The sequence below is a fragment of the Leishmania martiniquensis genome, chromosome 28 (genome assembly GCF_017916325.1).
Source record: "Leishmania martiniquensis isolate LSCM1 chromosome 28, whole genome shotgun sequence".
NCBI classification, from domain to species: domain Eukaryota; phylum Euglenozoa; class Kinetoplastea; order Trypanosomatida; family Trypanosomatidae; genus Leishmania; species Leishmania martiniquensis.
In genome coordinates, this window is record NC_090163.1 from 432,284 (window position 1) to 446,556 (window position 14,273).

General features: G+C 60.1%; 3 protein-coding genes across 3 annotated transcripts; all 3 read left to right on the forward strand.

Moving 5' to 3' along the window:
- Nucleotides 1-829: 829 nt before the first annotated feature.
- Nucleotides 830-3,055, forward strand: LSCM1_03135 (uncharacterized protein; the record flags this gene model as incomplete). The annotated part of the gene is made up of 1 exon (XM_067320687.1): nucleotides 830-3,055. One exon carries the CDS (start codon nucleotides 830-832, stop codon nucleotides 3,053-3,055), a length of 2,226 nt encoding a protein of 741 aa, XP_067177297.1.
- Nucleotides 3,056-4,447: 1,392 nt separating this feature from the next.
- LSCM1_03136 (uncharacterized protein) lies at nucleotides 4,448-8,527 on the forward strand (the record flags this gene model as incomplete). The annotated part of the gene is made up of 1 exon (XM_067320688.1): nucleotides 4,448-8,527. One exon carries the CDS (start codon nucleotides 4,448-4,450, stop codon nucleotides 8,525-8,527), a length of 4,080 nt encoding a protein of 1,359 aa, XP_067177298.1.
- Nucleotides 8,528-12,970: 4,443 nt separating this feature from the next.
- On the forward strand, nucleotides 12,971-13,576 carry LSCM1_03137 (uncharacterized protein; the record flags this gene model as incomplete). The annotated part of the gene is made up of 1 exon (XM_067320689.1): nucleotides 12,971-13,576. The coding sequence occupies one exon, from the start codon at nucleotides 12,971-12,973 to the stop codon at nucleotides 13,574-13,576; it is 606 nt and encodes a 201-aa protein (XP_067177299.1).
- Nucleotides 13,577-14,273: the final 697 nt, after the last annotated feature.

The following is a 14,273-nucleotide window of genomic DNA, read 5'->3' on the forward strand; positions in this document are numbered from 1 at the left end:
ATTCACGGAGGGAGGCTCAAGGCTCATCAGAGCTTCAAAGCTATCGCCGACCACTCGGCTTCTTCGCTTCGCCCGCCGCTCCTTTTCTTTCCTAGAGCACTAAGACCGCTGCCCGCATGCGAAGGATGCGCCATGCTGCGGACGCACGGAACACCTGAAAACGTCAACAAAAAGGGAAAGCGGCGGCTACATACACGCGTACACCCGTCCTCTCTCTTTCCCTTTTCGCTTGTGCCACACACCGTGTGAAGCCTCGTGCTGCTAATTCTTCTACCGTCTTTCCCATCGGTGCGGTAGAGCCGGCGATCGCCTGCGCCCCATTTCCTCTGTCTGTCTCTCAGCGTGTTGGTCTTGGCTTCTGCTCGGGCGGATTCGGTTCACCCCACCACGAACAAATCCAAAACTAAAGAGAAATTGTTGCTGCCGAAGGCGAGATCGTTGGTGTACTTGCAAAGGCACTCGCATTGCTACCTCGAGGTGGGAGGGGGGAAGGGTGCATACGATCCGTGCAATGCCTTTTCACAGATTTGCACACCCGCGGCCGCATGATGTCTCAGCACCTCTCTGTGTGCAAGCGCACAGCCCTTTTCCTTCCTGCACAACGACCGTGTTCATGCGCTGTCCCAGCCATACCTACCCCCAAAGCACCCGAGCGAAAACAGCTGACGAGCTCCGAGAGCAAGCTGCTCTTCTAAAACCCGTGCGTCTGTGCTTCATTGCCTTCAGCTTCGTCCCTCGCCCCGCACCTCCTCCCTACCGCGCTCTCTTTGCATTTGCAGCCCTCCTCTCTCTCTGTCTCTTTCCCACCTCGCGGAGCACAGCCGACGCGATGCTACGCGCCCTCTCCTTCCCACTGCTGGCCAAGGTGCCCTATGCCACCCTGTTCGGGTACAACGGATCCCTCAAAAGCGTGTTTGAGGCCCCAGCAGCGAAGGTAGCGCTGACGCTTGAGGTGCCTGGGAAGCCTGAGGAGACGTTCACGTACGGGCAGCTGCAGCGCGATGTAGTAGCGATGGCAGACGCGATGGTGCGGCGCAAGGAGGCAGTGATGCAGGCGCGCGGTGAGACCTCGCTGAGCTGGCTGCAGCCAAGCAAGCCAGCGCACGTGCGTAGCGTGTTTGCTCAGGGAGAGCGAACACCGAGCTGTGACTACATGAAGGACACGGGCTTGTACACGATGTCGCTCTTGTGCAGCCCGGGGTATTTGTACGTTGTCTCAATGCTGGCGGGCTGGTCACTGAACCAGCTGACCATACCGATGTGCGCCTCTCACCGGTACAAGGACGAGCTCATGTACGTGCTGGAGCATAGCGGCAGCCGCAGCGTTGTTGGCGAGACGCATCTGCTGAAGGAGAAGCTCCCCGCGGACTATGAGAAGCTGTACGCTCGTAGTGCGGCGGACATGGAAAAGACCCCGCAGAGTGTCTCAGAGGAAGCAAAGCCAGACAGCACTTCTCCATTAGCCTCAAAGACGTTCTTTGTCGACACGGTCTATGACGCCACCCTTCTTCTTGCCGACATCACTGCGAACCGCGAGGTGAAGGGAACCACCACGCTTGAGGCGGAGTGGCTACCACCGGAGGAGGGCGTCGGCTCGCCACTGAGGAGCGCCGAGGATCTCGTGAAGCGCCTTGCCGACAAGCGGTCTGTCGCGAGGTCCCGTGAGCTGGATCGCATTGCAGAGATCGCGCAGCAGGAGCATCTCCACCGGAACCGAGCCCCCTCAAGAGCCGCCCAAGCTGCTGATTGTGAGGGTGGCGACGTGAACGGTGATGGCCTCTTCTGCTTCGACTCGGCGCACCTTGGCAGACTGAACCACGTTTACCAGCGCTGGTTCTCCGCGCCGTCGACGCGCCCCACCGAGCACGATGACTGTCTCATGATGTACACCTCCGGCACGACAGCAAAACCAAAGGGCGTGGTGCACACTCACCGCAGCGTGACCAACATGGTCAAGGTGCTGCAGGATGCATGGGAGTGGAGAGACACAGACTCCATTCTGCATGTCTTGCCATGGCATCATGTTCATGGCTTGGTCAACATCCTCCTGTGTGCTATCACCTCGCATGCTCACTGCGTAGTCACGCCCTTTGACAACGCGGCGCGGGTGGCGCATCGACTAGAGCGAGGCGACATCACACTCTTCATGGCGGTCCCGACAGTGTACACGAAGCTCATCGATGCCGTGCAGCGCAAGTTCAGTCCAATTGAGAAGACTGGTTTCCGAAAAGCGTGCATGGAGTCCGTGCGTCTCATGGTCTGCGGCAGCGCCCCCCTGCCGGTGCCCACGCTGAACCAGTTCCGCGAATTGTCAGGCCACACGCTGCTGGAGCGCTATGGCATGACAGAAATCGGCATGGCCCTCAGTCAGCCGCTCTACCCAATCGAAGACCGGCACCCCGGGACGGTCGGCTCGCCGCTGGCGACGGTGTATACGTACGTGCACCAGCCGGAGACGGCGGAGGCGATGGAGCAGGCGTCGGCGAGGAGGGCCGAGTACGACAAGGTGGGCGGACTGGGCATCGCTTCGGAGTCTCTATTCGACCGTTACTGGAGCAATGCGACAGCAACGAAGGAGTCAGTCCGGACAAACGCGGCAGGGTTGCGGTTCTTCGACACGGGCGACACCGTTGGCGTGCGGCTACTGGCGGGAAAGCCTGCAGTGTACACGATCCTTGGACGGTCGAGTGTGGATATCCTCAAGTCACGCGGGTACAAGCTCTCTGCGCTGGAGATCGAGGCGGCGCTGCTGGGGCGCAAGGATCTGTTCCACGAGGTGGCGGTTGTCGGCGCTGCGGACCCTGTGCAGGGGGACAGCGTTGTTGCTGTTGTCGCGATGCAACCGGAGGCGGCGAAGGAGCGCCGGATTGCCTTTGGCGAAAATGCCACGTCGCACGAGTCTGCAGTGGTGACGGAGGAGCTGAAGAAGGTTGCCCTGGAGCTGCTTGCGCCATACAAGTGCCCGTCGCGTTACATTGTGGTGCCGGGGATCCCGCGCAACTCGATGGGGAAGGTGAACAAGAAGAGCCTGAAGATGCTGCTCCATCTGCCTTGATGCGGTGTGTGTGCCGCCTGTGGAGGGCATGTCTGTGGCGGTGAGCGCGATGGCTCCGGTCATGTGCTTGTGTGTGTATGAGTTTGTGTGTATGTGTGTGTGTGCGTGGTGGGGGGCTTTTTCTGTTTCTTCTGGTGTAGATGTGGCTCTCTGAGGCTCGGTGCGCTGCTGCTTCAGGTGCACGCTCAGCTTTATTTTGTGCTGCTCGCCTGATGGAGGTTGTGGTTCGATGGGCTGACATCTTCGCTGACGCTGCAGCGGGCGCCCATCCCCTGCTGCACTGATTCGCACGCATCGTGTCGCTCTTTGGTTTTCTGTCTCCCCCTCCCCTCCTCCTTTTTTAAGTCCCGCTAGCTCTCTCATGCTCGTGAGGGCCATGATGCGCTGCGCAAATCTTTCGTACCTCCGCTGTTACAGAACGAGGGAAGCATGGTGCAGCTGTGGCAGAGGACCTGCTGCACCTAGGTCAGGGTAGAGGGTATAGCGAGTTGTCTTCACCACCACCAGCACTACCCCCTCTCCCTCCCCTCCACGTGCGCACGTGGAGGGTCGCTCACACAGCACCAGGCGTTGCCTTCTCCTCATTTTGCGTATTAGCGCGGAGATGCTCCCCTTTTCTCTGCGTTTTGTTTCCTTCCGAGGTCTGCATGTTTGCATTTCATTGGAACTGAAGAAGAAAACATCACAGTACCGTCTGCGGCGCCGCGATGGCAGGGGGGCATACCTGCGTGCGCGAAGCCCCCTCTCGCCGCCGCTTGGCTTGGCAGGCGTGCACGTATCGGTGGCTGTGCCGTGCAGGAAAGAAACGACTCCCTCCCGATAAGACTTGCCATATTCTAGCCCCACTCCCAATGCCACTTTCCCCTCACCCCTCTCATGACCCCATTTGAACAGCTTTCGCCTTCGCACCCTGGTGGCCCGCGTTTGTTACATCACCGCATTGCCGATCCACGCATGCGCATACCGTTGTATATGCGCGTGCCTGAGAGTCTCGGTATGGTACACACATACGCACACACACAAACGCCGCCGCCCAGACACGCATGGTGCAAGCATCATACCTCCTCCGAGGTGCAATTTCCTTTTCTTGTTTGGCCGCCGCCCCCCTCCCCTTTTTTGTTCCTCTGCCGCTCCTGTGCTCTGATCTTCATCCCACTCCTCGCCACTTCGCGCAGCCCATTTACTGTCACTGGAAAAGACTTGCGTGCGGCCCCTTCTTCTCCAAAAGAAGGCTTGACTGTTCTTGTCATCAGAGCGTCGCGTGCATGCTGGTAGCCTCCCATCCCACACCATTCGCGCTCGTGCCACGCAAGTGCCTGTCCTTGGCCGGTGTACTTGCCCACCCTCCCCTCGGCACCTTCGTTCCCTTTACCGAGTCGGCGTGAGGGGCTCATGGCGGAGAACGCCAGCACAGCGCCGGCTGCTCCAGCTGCCTCGGAGAAGGCGTTTTCTGTCACCTGGACCCAGGGCAACGCGCCCCCGAGAGCTAAGTCGACGGAAGCGCGGCGCGGTGTCAAGGGGCCTGAAAAAGACGCAGCCGGTGCTTATGAGTCTGTCGCCCCCTTCACGATCACAAGGCTTTTCGGCGGTCGTCGCGACGGTGGCCAAAGGGCGAAACCGAGGGAAAACCCTCAATCGACTGCACAGGACTTCCAGGTTTGGCTGACTCGAGTTGGGGAGGAGCGGGGTGAGCTCATGACGGCGCCACGGACGGACCTGTCCTTGTGGTTTCATAACGAGCGTCTCGCAGCCAAGACGCCGTTCGCGGCGGTGGTACCATGCCCAGTGCCACTTTCTCCGGAGAAAGCGCAACGGAGCGTGTCAGCTGTCGTTGGCTCCTTCGCGTTCCCGACGTTCTTTGTGCAGACAGTGCCGATGCGAGCGAAGCTGTCAGAGATGGCACGGGTGTTTGTTCAGCGCCCTGCTCACTTGCTAGAGGAGCTGCATTGCCGCGGTACCGAGGAGAAAGGCATGTATGCCTATACCACTGTGCCGTGCCACGGCGGTAGCGATGTGATGAGGCTCTTCAAGCGGTCACCCGCGCTAAGGGACGCCCTTCGTGACGTTCCGTGCCTGCTGCTGAACGACTACTGTCCCCAGACACCTCTGTGCCTACGCTGTCTAGTTGTCGCCGGCCGCTGCGTCGCTGCGGAGGTGGTCTGCAGTGAGGTCTACGCCCCGCTGTTCGGCATTCAACCTCGCAACTCCCGCGCCCCAGCGAGAGGTGGGCCGGCCGGCGGCGCTGATGTGGGGATGGAGGCTGATAAGGGTTACCGCGCCTCAGCGGCTGTACACTGTCGCCCATCTACCACCTGGACAGGCGAGAATGGAAAGCACGCCGTCGTGCGCACGGCAATCGACGTTGTGGCGCACGGGCTGCAGGCTTACGTAGAAGACGTCTTTGGGCAATCGCTCGGAGGCGGCTCCTTCACGGCGGTCTTAGCAGCGGAGGTGAAGGGCTTTGACTCCACCGTGCTCGGACCGCAAGTGAACGGCCCGCCATTCTGGCCTGCGCTCACCCACGAGCCGCTTCACCTAAAGGCCTCGCCGTTTGATGAGAAAGGGCTGCGCTTTTACATCCTCTCACTGGGGCACGCCGACCCCGACCTATTCGAAAGCTTCTCGCCAGAGGAGCTGTACGCCATTTGCGAACATGTGGGGGAATCGGCCAAGCCGGGAACCGCTCTGCCGCCGGCGCTGCGTTTTCTCGACGGCCGCGCAAAGGAGCGTGCCACACCGCGGCGGTCAGTCCCGACACCATCCGCGTCGGCGCATCGTTCTCGGGTCGCGCCGTCGTCAGATAAAAAGGGGAACAGGAGCTCTAGCCACGACGCGTCCCAGCCGCCCCACAAGGCTGCTGGCGTTGCCCGTGGGGCCAGCAGCACCAGTACAAGAGCGGCCTCGGCGACCGCTACCCGCTCATCAGGTTGGACGCAGCGGAAGCATTGGCACTGCCCTCAGGGCGACGAGGCACGTGCTCCCAAGTCAGCAGAGCCACGGGCAGTGCCGGTGTCCCCGAACGTGCGGCCGCATCGGCCTCCGCTGTTGTCGAGCTCCTCATCTTTATCGACGGCACCTGTCACCGAACTGAGCGTCACCGCGCCGCACTCTGCCGCAGGTAGCAACGCAGCCCAACGGCATCGGAGGCCTAGCAACATCGAGGCGCCCATCTCCTCCCCTGCGCTCAAAAGAGGGGGCGCCACAGCGACTTCGCAGTCCGATAGGGGCGATGGAACGAGTGCTGTTTCCGGGAGCTGCCGTGCCTGCTGCACCCGGCTGCCGCCGCGCTTCTCTTCGTTCTCTCTCCCAGCCGGTGCGGCGGCGTCGGTGCCTGTGACGGGCGCTGAGGCATTTCCGTGTGTCCCGTCGCAACCCGCGAATCCGTCTGTCGCCTCCGCCAGGCCGAGTGTCACCGGGTCATCGCACTGTGCTCTGCCATCGACACAGGTGCGGCTGCAGGAATCAATTGCGATTGATGTGATGACGTTTTCAATGACGTCAGCTAGCTCCACTCGATGCGCTACGCCGGCGGGCTGCTCTCACCCAGTGAGCACCGGAGACGCCAGCTCGCATTCCTTTCGCCTACCGGAGCGCCGCCTCTCTAAGGCTGCGAGCAGCCTCAGGGACGGTCGCCACGGCAGCGTTGCGCAGAGCGCCCCCCTCACAAGGGCGGCTGCGTGGAATGCGAGCGCGCACTCATCGCTGCCGCTTCCATCACGGTCATCCGCGATGGGTGCGGCTGCAGTGTCGGTCGGTGCATCCGACGCATCCGACAGGGCCGTGACACATGCCGATGGTGCGACGTCTGCCACAAAGTCATCGACACGCTCCACGGTCCTCTCCTCGCACAGCACCTTGACAGCGGAAGAAAGGATGGCGGCTGCCAGACTGGTGTTGGGGCAGACGACGACGGCGGAGGACATTGGCTCAGCATCGCCGCTGCATACAGGTATTCCTACAATTGTGTCGCTGCATTCGCGCCTCAGCATCGCCTCTTCCTCGGTATCTTCGAAGCCATCGACGCGTTCATCGTACGCCGAACCGCAGCCTGGCGCGCCACGACCGAAGGAGAGGACGTCGGTGCCACGGTTGCAGATCCGTAAAGCGGGAACACCAGCCGTGCAGGCGCCGTCGGGGGCCGGTAAGCGCGACGCGGACGAGGAGCCTATAGCCGAGCTTGGGCAGGCCCAGCTACCATCGCAGGCGCCCAGAGCATTGGAATGCGATGAGGAGGGGAACGCTTCCAACAAGGCGCCGGCGTGCAGGCAGTGCAGCAGCCATAATGATGATAAGGCCCTGAAAGGCCAAAGAGCCGGTGAGAGAAGTGAAGCGGCCGAGAGCGCCTTGTGCTCCTCCAGGATTCTGCCCTCTACGTCGCAGAGAAGCACAAGCGCCACCACGGCGCGCACCCCGCCAACGAGGATTTCCACAAGCTTGCTGTCACTGTGGCTCTCAGAGGCGAGCGGCGCTGAGAGGGAGGAATCCGCAGTCTCCACGTACATGGTGGGGCAGACGGGCAGCGGGGTGGGCTCAGCGTGGACCTCGTCGTGCTCATGGAACAAGACGACGGGAGAGGAGGCAGACACGACGAGCTGCCGTTTCTCCATGCTGTCGTCACGCTTCGGCATGAGCAACAAGTTTTACGCCGATGAGAGCGCTGTGGCGGCAGAGGCGGCCTCATCACCTGCTGAGGACGGGGCGGGGAGAGAGGCCACGTTTGCCATCGAAGGTGAGGTTGACGAGCATGAGTGCACCACGAAGGATAACGACGCTTCGTCGACAGGGGTGCACACGAAGGGGTGTGATGGACAACCTGCTCGCCTCTTGCTCGACTTCACTGCCTCGGAGGGGAGCAAGCCACGCCCTTCTATTCCCAGCGTTGAGGGAGTGGAAGACACAAGGATGCCGGCAGCTGACTGGGCGTGTTGCCACGCTCGATTGCAGGAACCGGAGGACAGTACTCTGGATGGCGAAGAGGAGACTGCAACTACCTACTACTCCGACTACATCAGCCACGCGCGCGGGCGGTCAGACCTGCGGATGGTGAACTCGCTCGACTTCGAGAGCTGTACCTCGATCGCATTGTCTGGTGTTTCGAGTGAGATGACGGGGCGGTGGCGGTGGTTCGCCAGACTCGCCTTGGACGGGAGCCAGCGACCGCCGTCGAACGCTCCATCTTGCGCGCTCAGTGCCGGCATCGCTGGTACGTGCCACAAACGCGGCACCGGGTCCGAAACCGCACCTTCGCAAACGGCCCCACCGCTGGCACCGGCATCATGCAAGGCAGCAACGCCGGTACCAGTAAACGAGAAGTCCGCCAGTCCAGTCGCGGTGTCTGCGTCTGAGCGATACGGTGCCTTGAGCTCGATCACCGAGACGTCATCGTTTCGAATTTCATTGGCTCCATCGAAGAAGGGCTTTCACCTTTCGTCGTCGTCCTCACAGTGCTCAGTTGGCTCGGCCCTCGATTAGGCGCCATCCTCTTTTCAGTCACTGCCACAGCGCACGACTGCCGCCGCTGCCAGGGCGCTCTCGACGCTCCACCATCGCTATGTTGCCAACAGCAGCTGCAGGAGCTACGCTGCCTGAGGCTGCCACAGGGCCTCCGCCACCTTCACTGGAGAGAGCAGAAGGCAAGTGCGCCAACGATACAGCGAACTGGCGAAAGGCAGACAGGACGTTCACATGTGCAGCAGATCGCGATGCGGCGCAACGCAACGTCTGCATCGACGCTCTGGTCACATTGCGTGCGTGGAGTACGGCCAACGAAGAGGTAGAGCCGGCGGCTTCCATGCACAACCGGATAAGATGTCCTCGTCTCTTGCGCGCTTTCAATTCTCTGCGTTCCCTGCGGACGGCATCTCGATAAGTATGCGGAGTAGCCGCTGCGTTAGCTGCTGTACGTTGCTGTTGGCTGCATCCACACGGAGATGCGTTTCTCCTTCTCCAGGATGCCAGTGCCGGGTGATGCGGCTGGTGCTCCTCGAGCGATTTCACAAAGACGCACATATAAATATACATATATATATATACTAGAGGAGCTTACATTGTTTCTTTTTTACTGCTTTCCTTTTTTCCCCTACATTCTTTCAGTGCTCGTGTGCATGTGCGAGCGGGAAGCAAGCTCTGCGCCTTCCTGCTGACGCTGTGCGACCTTGTCCCCCCCACCCCCTCCACACGCACACGCACACATCCGCACCTCTTCTCTCTGTCCGCGCAGAAGAAGGCAGTCGCGCGCGTTCGATGGGGTTTTCCATGTCTGCTGTTGTAGCTGTCCTTGTATTCGAACTTCGCGCTGCGGTCCTGACCTTGGCATTTGGCGTCGTGTTTCCGGCATGGGCTGGGCGCATGGCCGCTTGTGAGTCGGAGTGTGCACTGCTCTCTCTCTCTTCCCCTCCCTCCTCCACCACCGTTATTGGCGTGCCTGTGATGGACCACTCATTCCTTTGGGGGGCTGTTGTCGCCTGCTTGTATGTCTGGATTCGTTTGGGAGGCTTTCGAATTTCCCTCGGCCATGAAGGTGGTGAGTGCACGTGCCTGAGGTGCATGCACAGGCGCTGCCCATCCGCGTCTGCCCTCCCCTTCTTGATGCCCATGCAACATCCAAGGACGACGGTGCACCGCCTCATTCCTTTCCCCTTCTCCTTGTCAACAGCATCGTGTGGCTCGTGCTTACGCCTTTGGTCACGTCCCACTCTCGCTTCTGCGTCGGCTCTCTTTTACTATCGGTCTTGTAGATTTCATTCACGCACCTGTCAGCTGCGCCGACCTCTTTTTTTTTACCGAGCACAAAGCGACATAAATAAATTGAAAAAAGAACAAGAAAGCTGTACAGCGACGCCCTCTCTTTCTTCCTCATGCACGCGCTCTGTCACTGCGCTGGGGCAAGTGTGTTCCAGGTGTTAATGCAGTTCACCTCTCGTTAGCCGCCTCGTCTCCTCCTCTTCCATTCGCTGAGCAGTCGTTCGCTGCCCTGCCGGACAGTGGTGCCTTCGTGTCGTTGTACGTCACTTTTACTGCATGACTGTACTGCGCGTTTTTGTTCTCTCCCCCTCTCCGCTCCTCACTTGTCCGTCAGGTGATCTGCTCAGGATAGTCGCGCTCTCCTCTCCTCAGGCCACGGACCCCTGCTGCGGCGGTAGTCGGGTCCCTTTCGCTCCGGCGCCCATTCGGCCTCCCTCGTTGTTATTTCTTTTTAATGTTCACTCCCATCGTTGCGTATGTGTGTATATCTTTGTCGATGTGCTTGTTAACCTGCATTGTCCTTCCTCTCTCCCGCGCTGACTGCCAGTGTCCGCTATATTCCTCATCCCACCCCAGCGAAGCACAGCCTCTCCTACTCTGCTGACGGAACTGTACGGCTATGCTCATGTGTTCTGCCTCCCCGCTCCCTCTCTGTCTCTTCCCCCCTTTCCCCCATGCAAGAGGCCTTTCCTGTCGTATATTTTTTCTCACGCCCCTGCCTTCCCACCCCCTCTTTCGATTAACGGAGTGGCGGGCGCCTACGGTGAGGGTGGAGCGCGTGTGGGACGTGTTTTTTTGGGCGCTGATTCATCACTCCACCCCACCCAACGCACGTCAGCTCACCTCTTTTTTTGTTGGCTCGATTAGGTTTCTCTGTGCTGCATCTTTCTTTCCATCAGCCGATGACGCTCTCACGCACCTTTGTGACAGATGTGCCTGTGCATCAGTGTCTAAAAGCGTGTCCTGACCGCATAGCCTCTTGCGTTGTCACACGTGATGTATCTCCTCCACGTGCGCGTGCGTGCCCATGTGTGTGGGGTGCTGCCTAGCTTTTTCGCTCAGCCCTCTTGGCATAACAGAAAAAACACCTCCGTGTGCGTGGCATTTCACTGGTCGACAGCCCCCCTCAATCTGTGCAGGGGTGCAGTACAGTCCTTCTATGCTGTGCCACTTCGGGCTCGCTTGAGGTGGCGACAAGGCCACTCAGATCTACCGCACCCTGACCTGATTGCCTGCTGGTGTGACGGGTTCAAGTCGTCGCGTGGGATGCACCAGGTGGTACCCGGCACGACGGGAGCGAGTATCAGGCGGTCTTTGGAGCGGGAGGCGGGTGGTGCTTTCTTTTGTTCGGGGAGGGGTGCGGGGCGGAGCGACGGCTGCTCGCAACTGCATGCGTCGGTGCGTGGCTGTAGCGCTTTGCACCACGCGAGACGCTCCTGTGCAACAGCTCGGGGTGGCGCGGAGGCGAGGTAAAGTCTTCTTCTTCGAAGGTGAAAAAAGGGCACGCGGGGCCAAAAAAAAAAAGAAGTCCCTCTTCATCACCACGAGAGCGCTGCGCTCATTCTTTCTCCAGTCGCTCACGGGCAATTTTCCACGGCTGCCGAGCTCACTGGTCGATCCCGTATCTCGGCTTCTTGCGGGTGGGCAAGCTCCGTTACCTGCGCCTCCTCTTCTGTACCCTGCGGCACTCCTTTCTCTGGATGTCGCTGCGTCATCGGAGAAGGCCACCTCACGTACGCGCCAAGGGGAAGGCTTTCCTGCGAAGGTCGGCTGGCTCTTTGGCGTTGCTCCCGCGCTCGGTGACATTTTCCATGGCTGGCGGGGCACTGGTGGCGCGGACGCCATCGACAGAGCAGTTAGCCGCGACGCTACGCTGTCTACCCAGCCAACCAACGTCGAGGGAAAAGGGGAGGTGCGGTCGTGGTGAACGCCGCGCACGCGAAACGCTGGCACCCCTTTGAGTTGCCAGCGGTGCCGAGCAGCCCCACGCGAAGGCGCGGTATCTCGTATGCATGTGTGTGTGTGTGTTGAGGGGGAGAGGCTGCGTGCTTGAGACCTTCTGTTTTTGACTGCATTGGTGCTCGCGTGCAATGCACGTGTACATCAGCCACACCTGCGTCGTTCTTTCGACAGGCCCCGCCCCGAGCGCCGAGGTCGTCTAATGCCGTTTCGAATAGCCGTAAGCTGTACCTGGGAAAAGACTGGGCTCACAACTGCACTCGCGTCGGAGTTTCGCCTTCGCCAAGTAGCAGGTGGTGCGGCACAGCATACCGGGCCATCTGTGGGAGAGCTTCGATGCGCACTCGGAGCCGACTTGGGTGATAGAGAGCGGTGTGTTGCCGGAGATGGCGAATCGCCAGTATACAAATTTCGGAAGATAAAAGTCGAGGTGACCGCCGTGAAACGCGAACACACACTGTGGCTGAAAGTACGCGAACTGCTGCATTCTCCCTCTCGAGCCCCTCCGGCGTGCTGCCCTCACGGCGCCGCTCTCTTCATCGCCCTCTCCCACTCTTCCCCGACATAGCCTAGGCGAGGGTACGCTGTTTTGCGCTCTCTATTGTACGCAGGGGACCGCCAGCAAGAGACCCCTTCTCCCCCACCCCTCGCGACACCTCTCTGTGAACGTGTATCAATGATGTCGAGCGGTGGGCACGTGGGTGGGTGGTGGTGTGCAGCGTAGCTCATTGACCTCCCCCTCTCTGTACGCTCTCCCTTTCCTTTTCGTGGTGCCTACCAGGCGATCCGTGGCGGGCAGGTGGGTGCATCGATCGCTCCTCTCGTGTCGTTTCTGTCTTGCCTCCCCACCTCTGAAAAGTGAGAAATGCGTCAGCGCCCCTCACCGCTTCCTCTCTGTCTCTCTCCCCCGCCTTTTTCCTCTCAGCCAACTCCTCGACCTTCTCTTCCCTCTCGCCTTTGTTCACGTCTGGCCCTTGTCTTGCGCCGACGAGCTGTCTCACCTGTTGCGGTGGACGTGTTCGTCGTTTCTTCTTGGTCAATTACGTTCCATTCTGTAGGTTAGGCGCACGGTCAACGAAAGGGGTTGCGCATCGCTCCTGAAGGACTTCGTAAGGTTGGATCTCGCGCGCGCTTTCGACACAGCGTATTGCCCGCCATCGCCGTTGTTGTCAGCCGCTCTCTTTCCGCTCAGGACACGTACATACGCTTCCAATGCCTGTATCTCGCACAAAGATCGTCAGCGCCGGCTGCCTGCTGACAGTCGCTGTAGGGGCCATTTCCCAGGGCGTCGATCCGGCTCACGTGGATGCATGTATGGCCGTCATGTACCCGCAGAGTGCCGGCTTCTTCGGCGCCATGGGTGCGGCAGTCGCCCTCGTCTTTGCCAACATGGGATCTGCCTACGGTGCGGCAAAATCCGGCGTCGGCGTTGCCTACCTCGGCCTCACGGCCCCTGAGAAGATTATGCGCGGCATTGTGCCGGTCGTCATGGCTGGTATCTTGGGCATCTACGGCCTCATCATTGCCGTTATAATCAACAACAACATCCACACAGACGACTCGAGCTACTCTTCCTACGCGGGCTACCTACACCTCGGCGCCGGTCTCGCGGCCGGTCTCGCAGCCCTCGGCGCGGGCCTCTCCATCGGCGTCGTCGGGGACACCGCTGCTCGCGCCTATGGCAAGCAGGATCAGATCTTTGTGGCGATGGTGCTAATGCTCATTTTCTCGGAGGCGTTGGGCCTGTATGGGCTCATCATCGCGCTCCTGATGAACAATCAGGCGAACCGCTACACGGATCTCTGCAGTGTTGCTTAGGGAGAGGGAGGAGACTACTCCCCACGCGCTGGGTGTTTTCTTTTTGTGTGCGCATGTGTATGTGTGCAAATGTGGCCTGAGTGAGGCTGCAGAACTGCCGTCGCCGCGAGTGCGCGGAGGTCGCTCTTTGGAAGCACGTACGAGTAGCCAGGCAGCAGCTTGCTGGACTGTGATGAGGGCAGACTTGTGCTTCTGGAGCCTGCTGCGATGCAATGGGGGTGTATAGAACGTACCTTTCTTTCTCGCTAAGCATTCTTTTGCTGCTGCGCCGTTGTGTGTACTCGCACATTGAACCCGTCCACAAGGCTTGCAACGAGTGGGCAAAGCCTCGGGGTTCTGAGCTGAGGTCGCGCTGATCTTGAACGCTCTTCCCCTACAACCACACATCTCGCCACCGCTGACAGTCCTCTCTGTTTTGGGGACACTCGCCTCGGTGGTCGTCGGTGAATTCGGTCATTAGTGCTCGCTGCAGTGTGGACCGCCTCGTCCTGTGGTTCGTTAGCGGGTACCAGTCACCGTTCCTCATCTCATCAGTGTACAGGGCAGCCCTTCTCGGCCACCCGCGCGCACGTGTGCAGAGTAGTCGGCGGGCATCCCCGACGCTGAGTTGCACGTTGATTCCTTGAATTTATTTTTCGCTATCCACGACAGCACGCTCTGTGTCTGCATGCTGGCTAATGCTGGCGGAAGAGAGCTC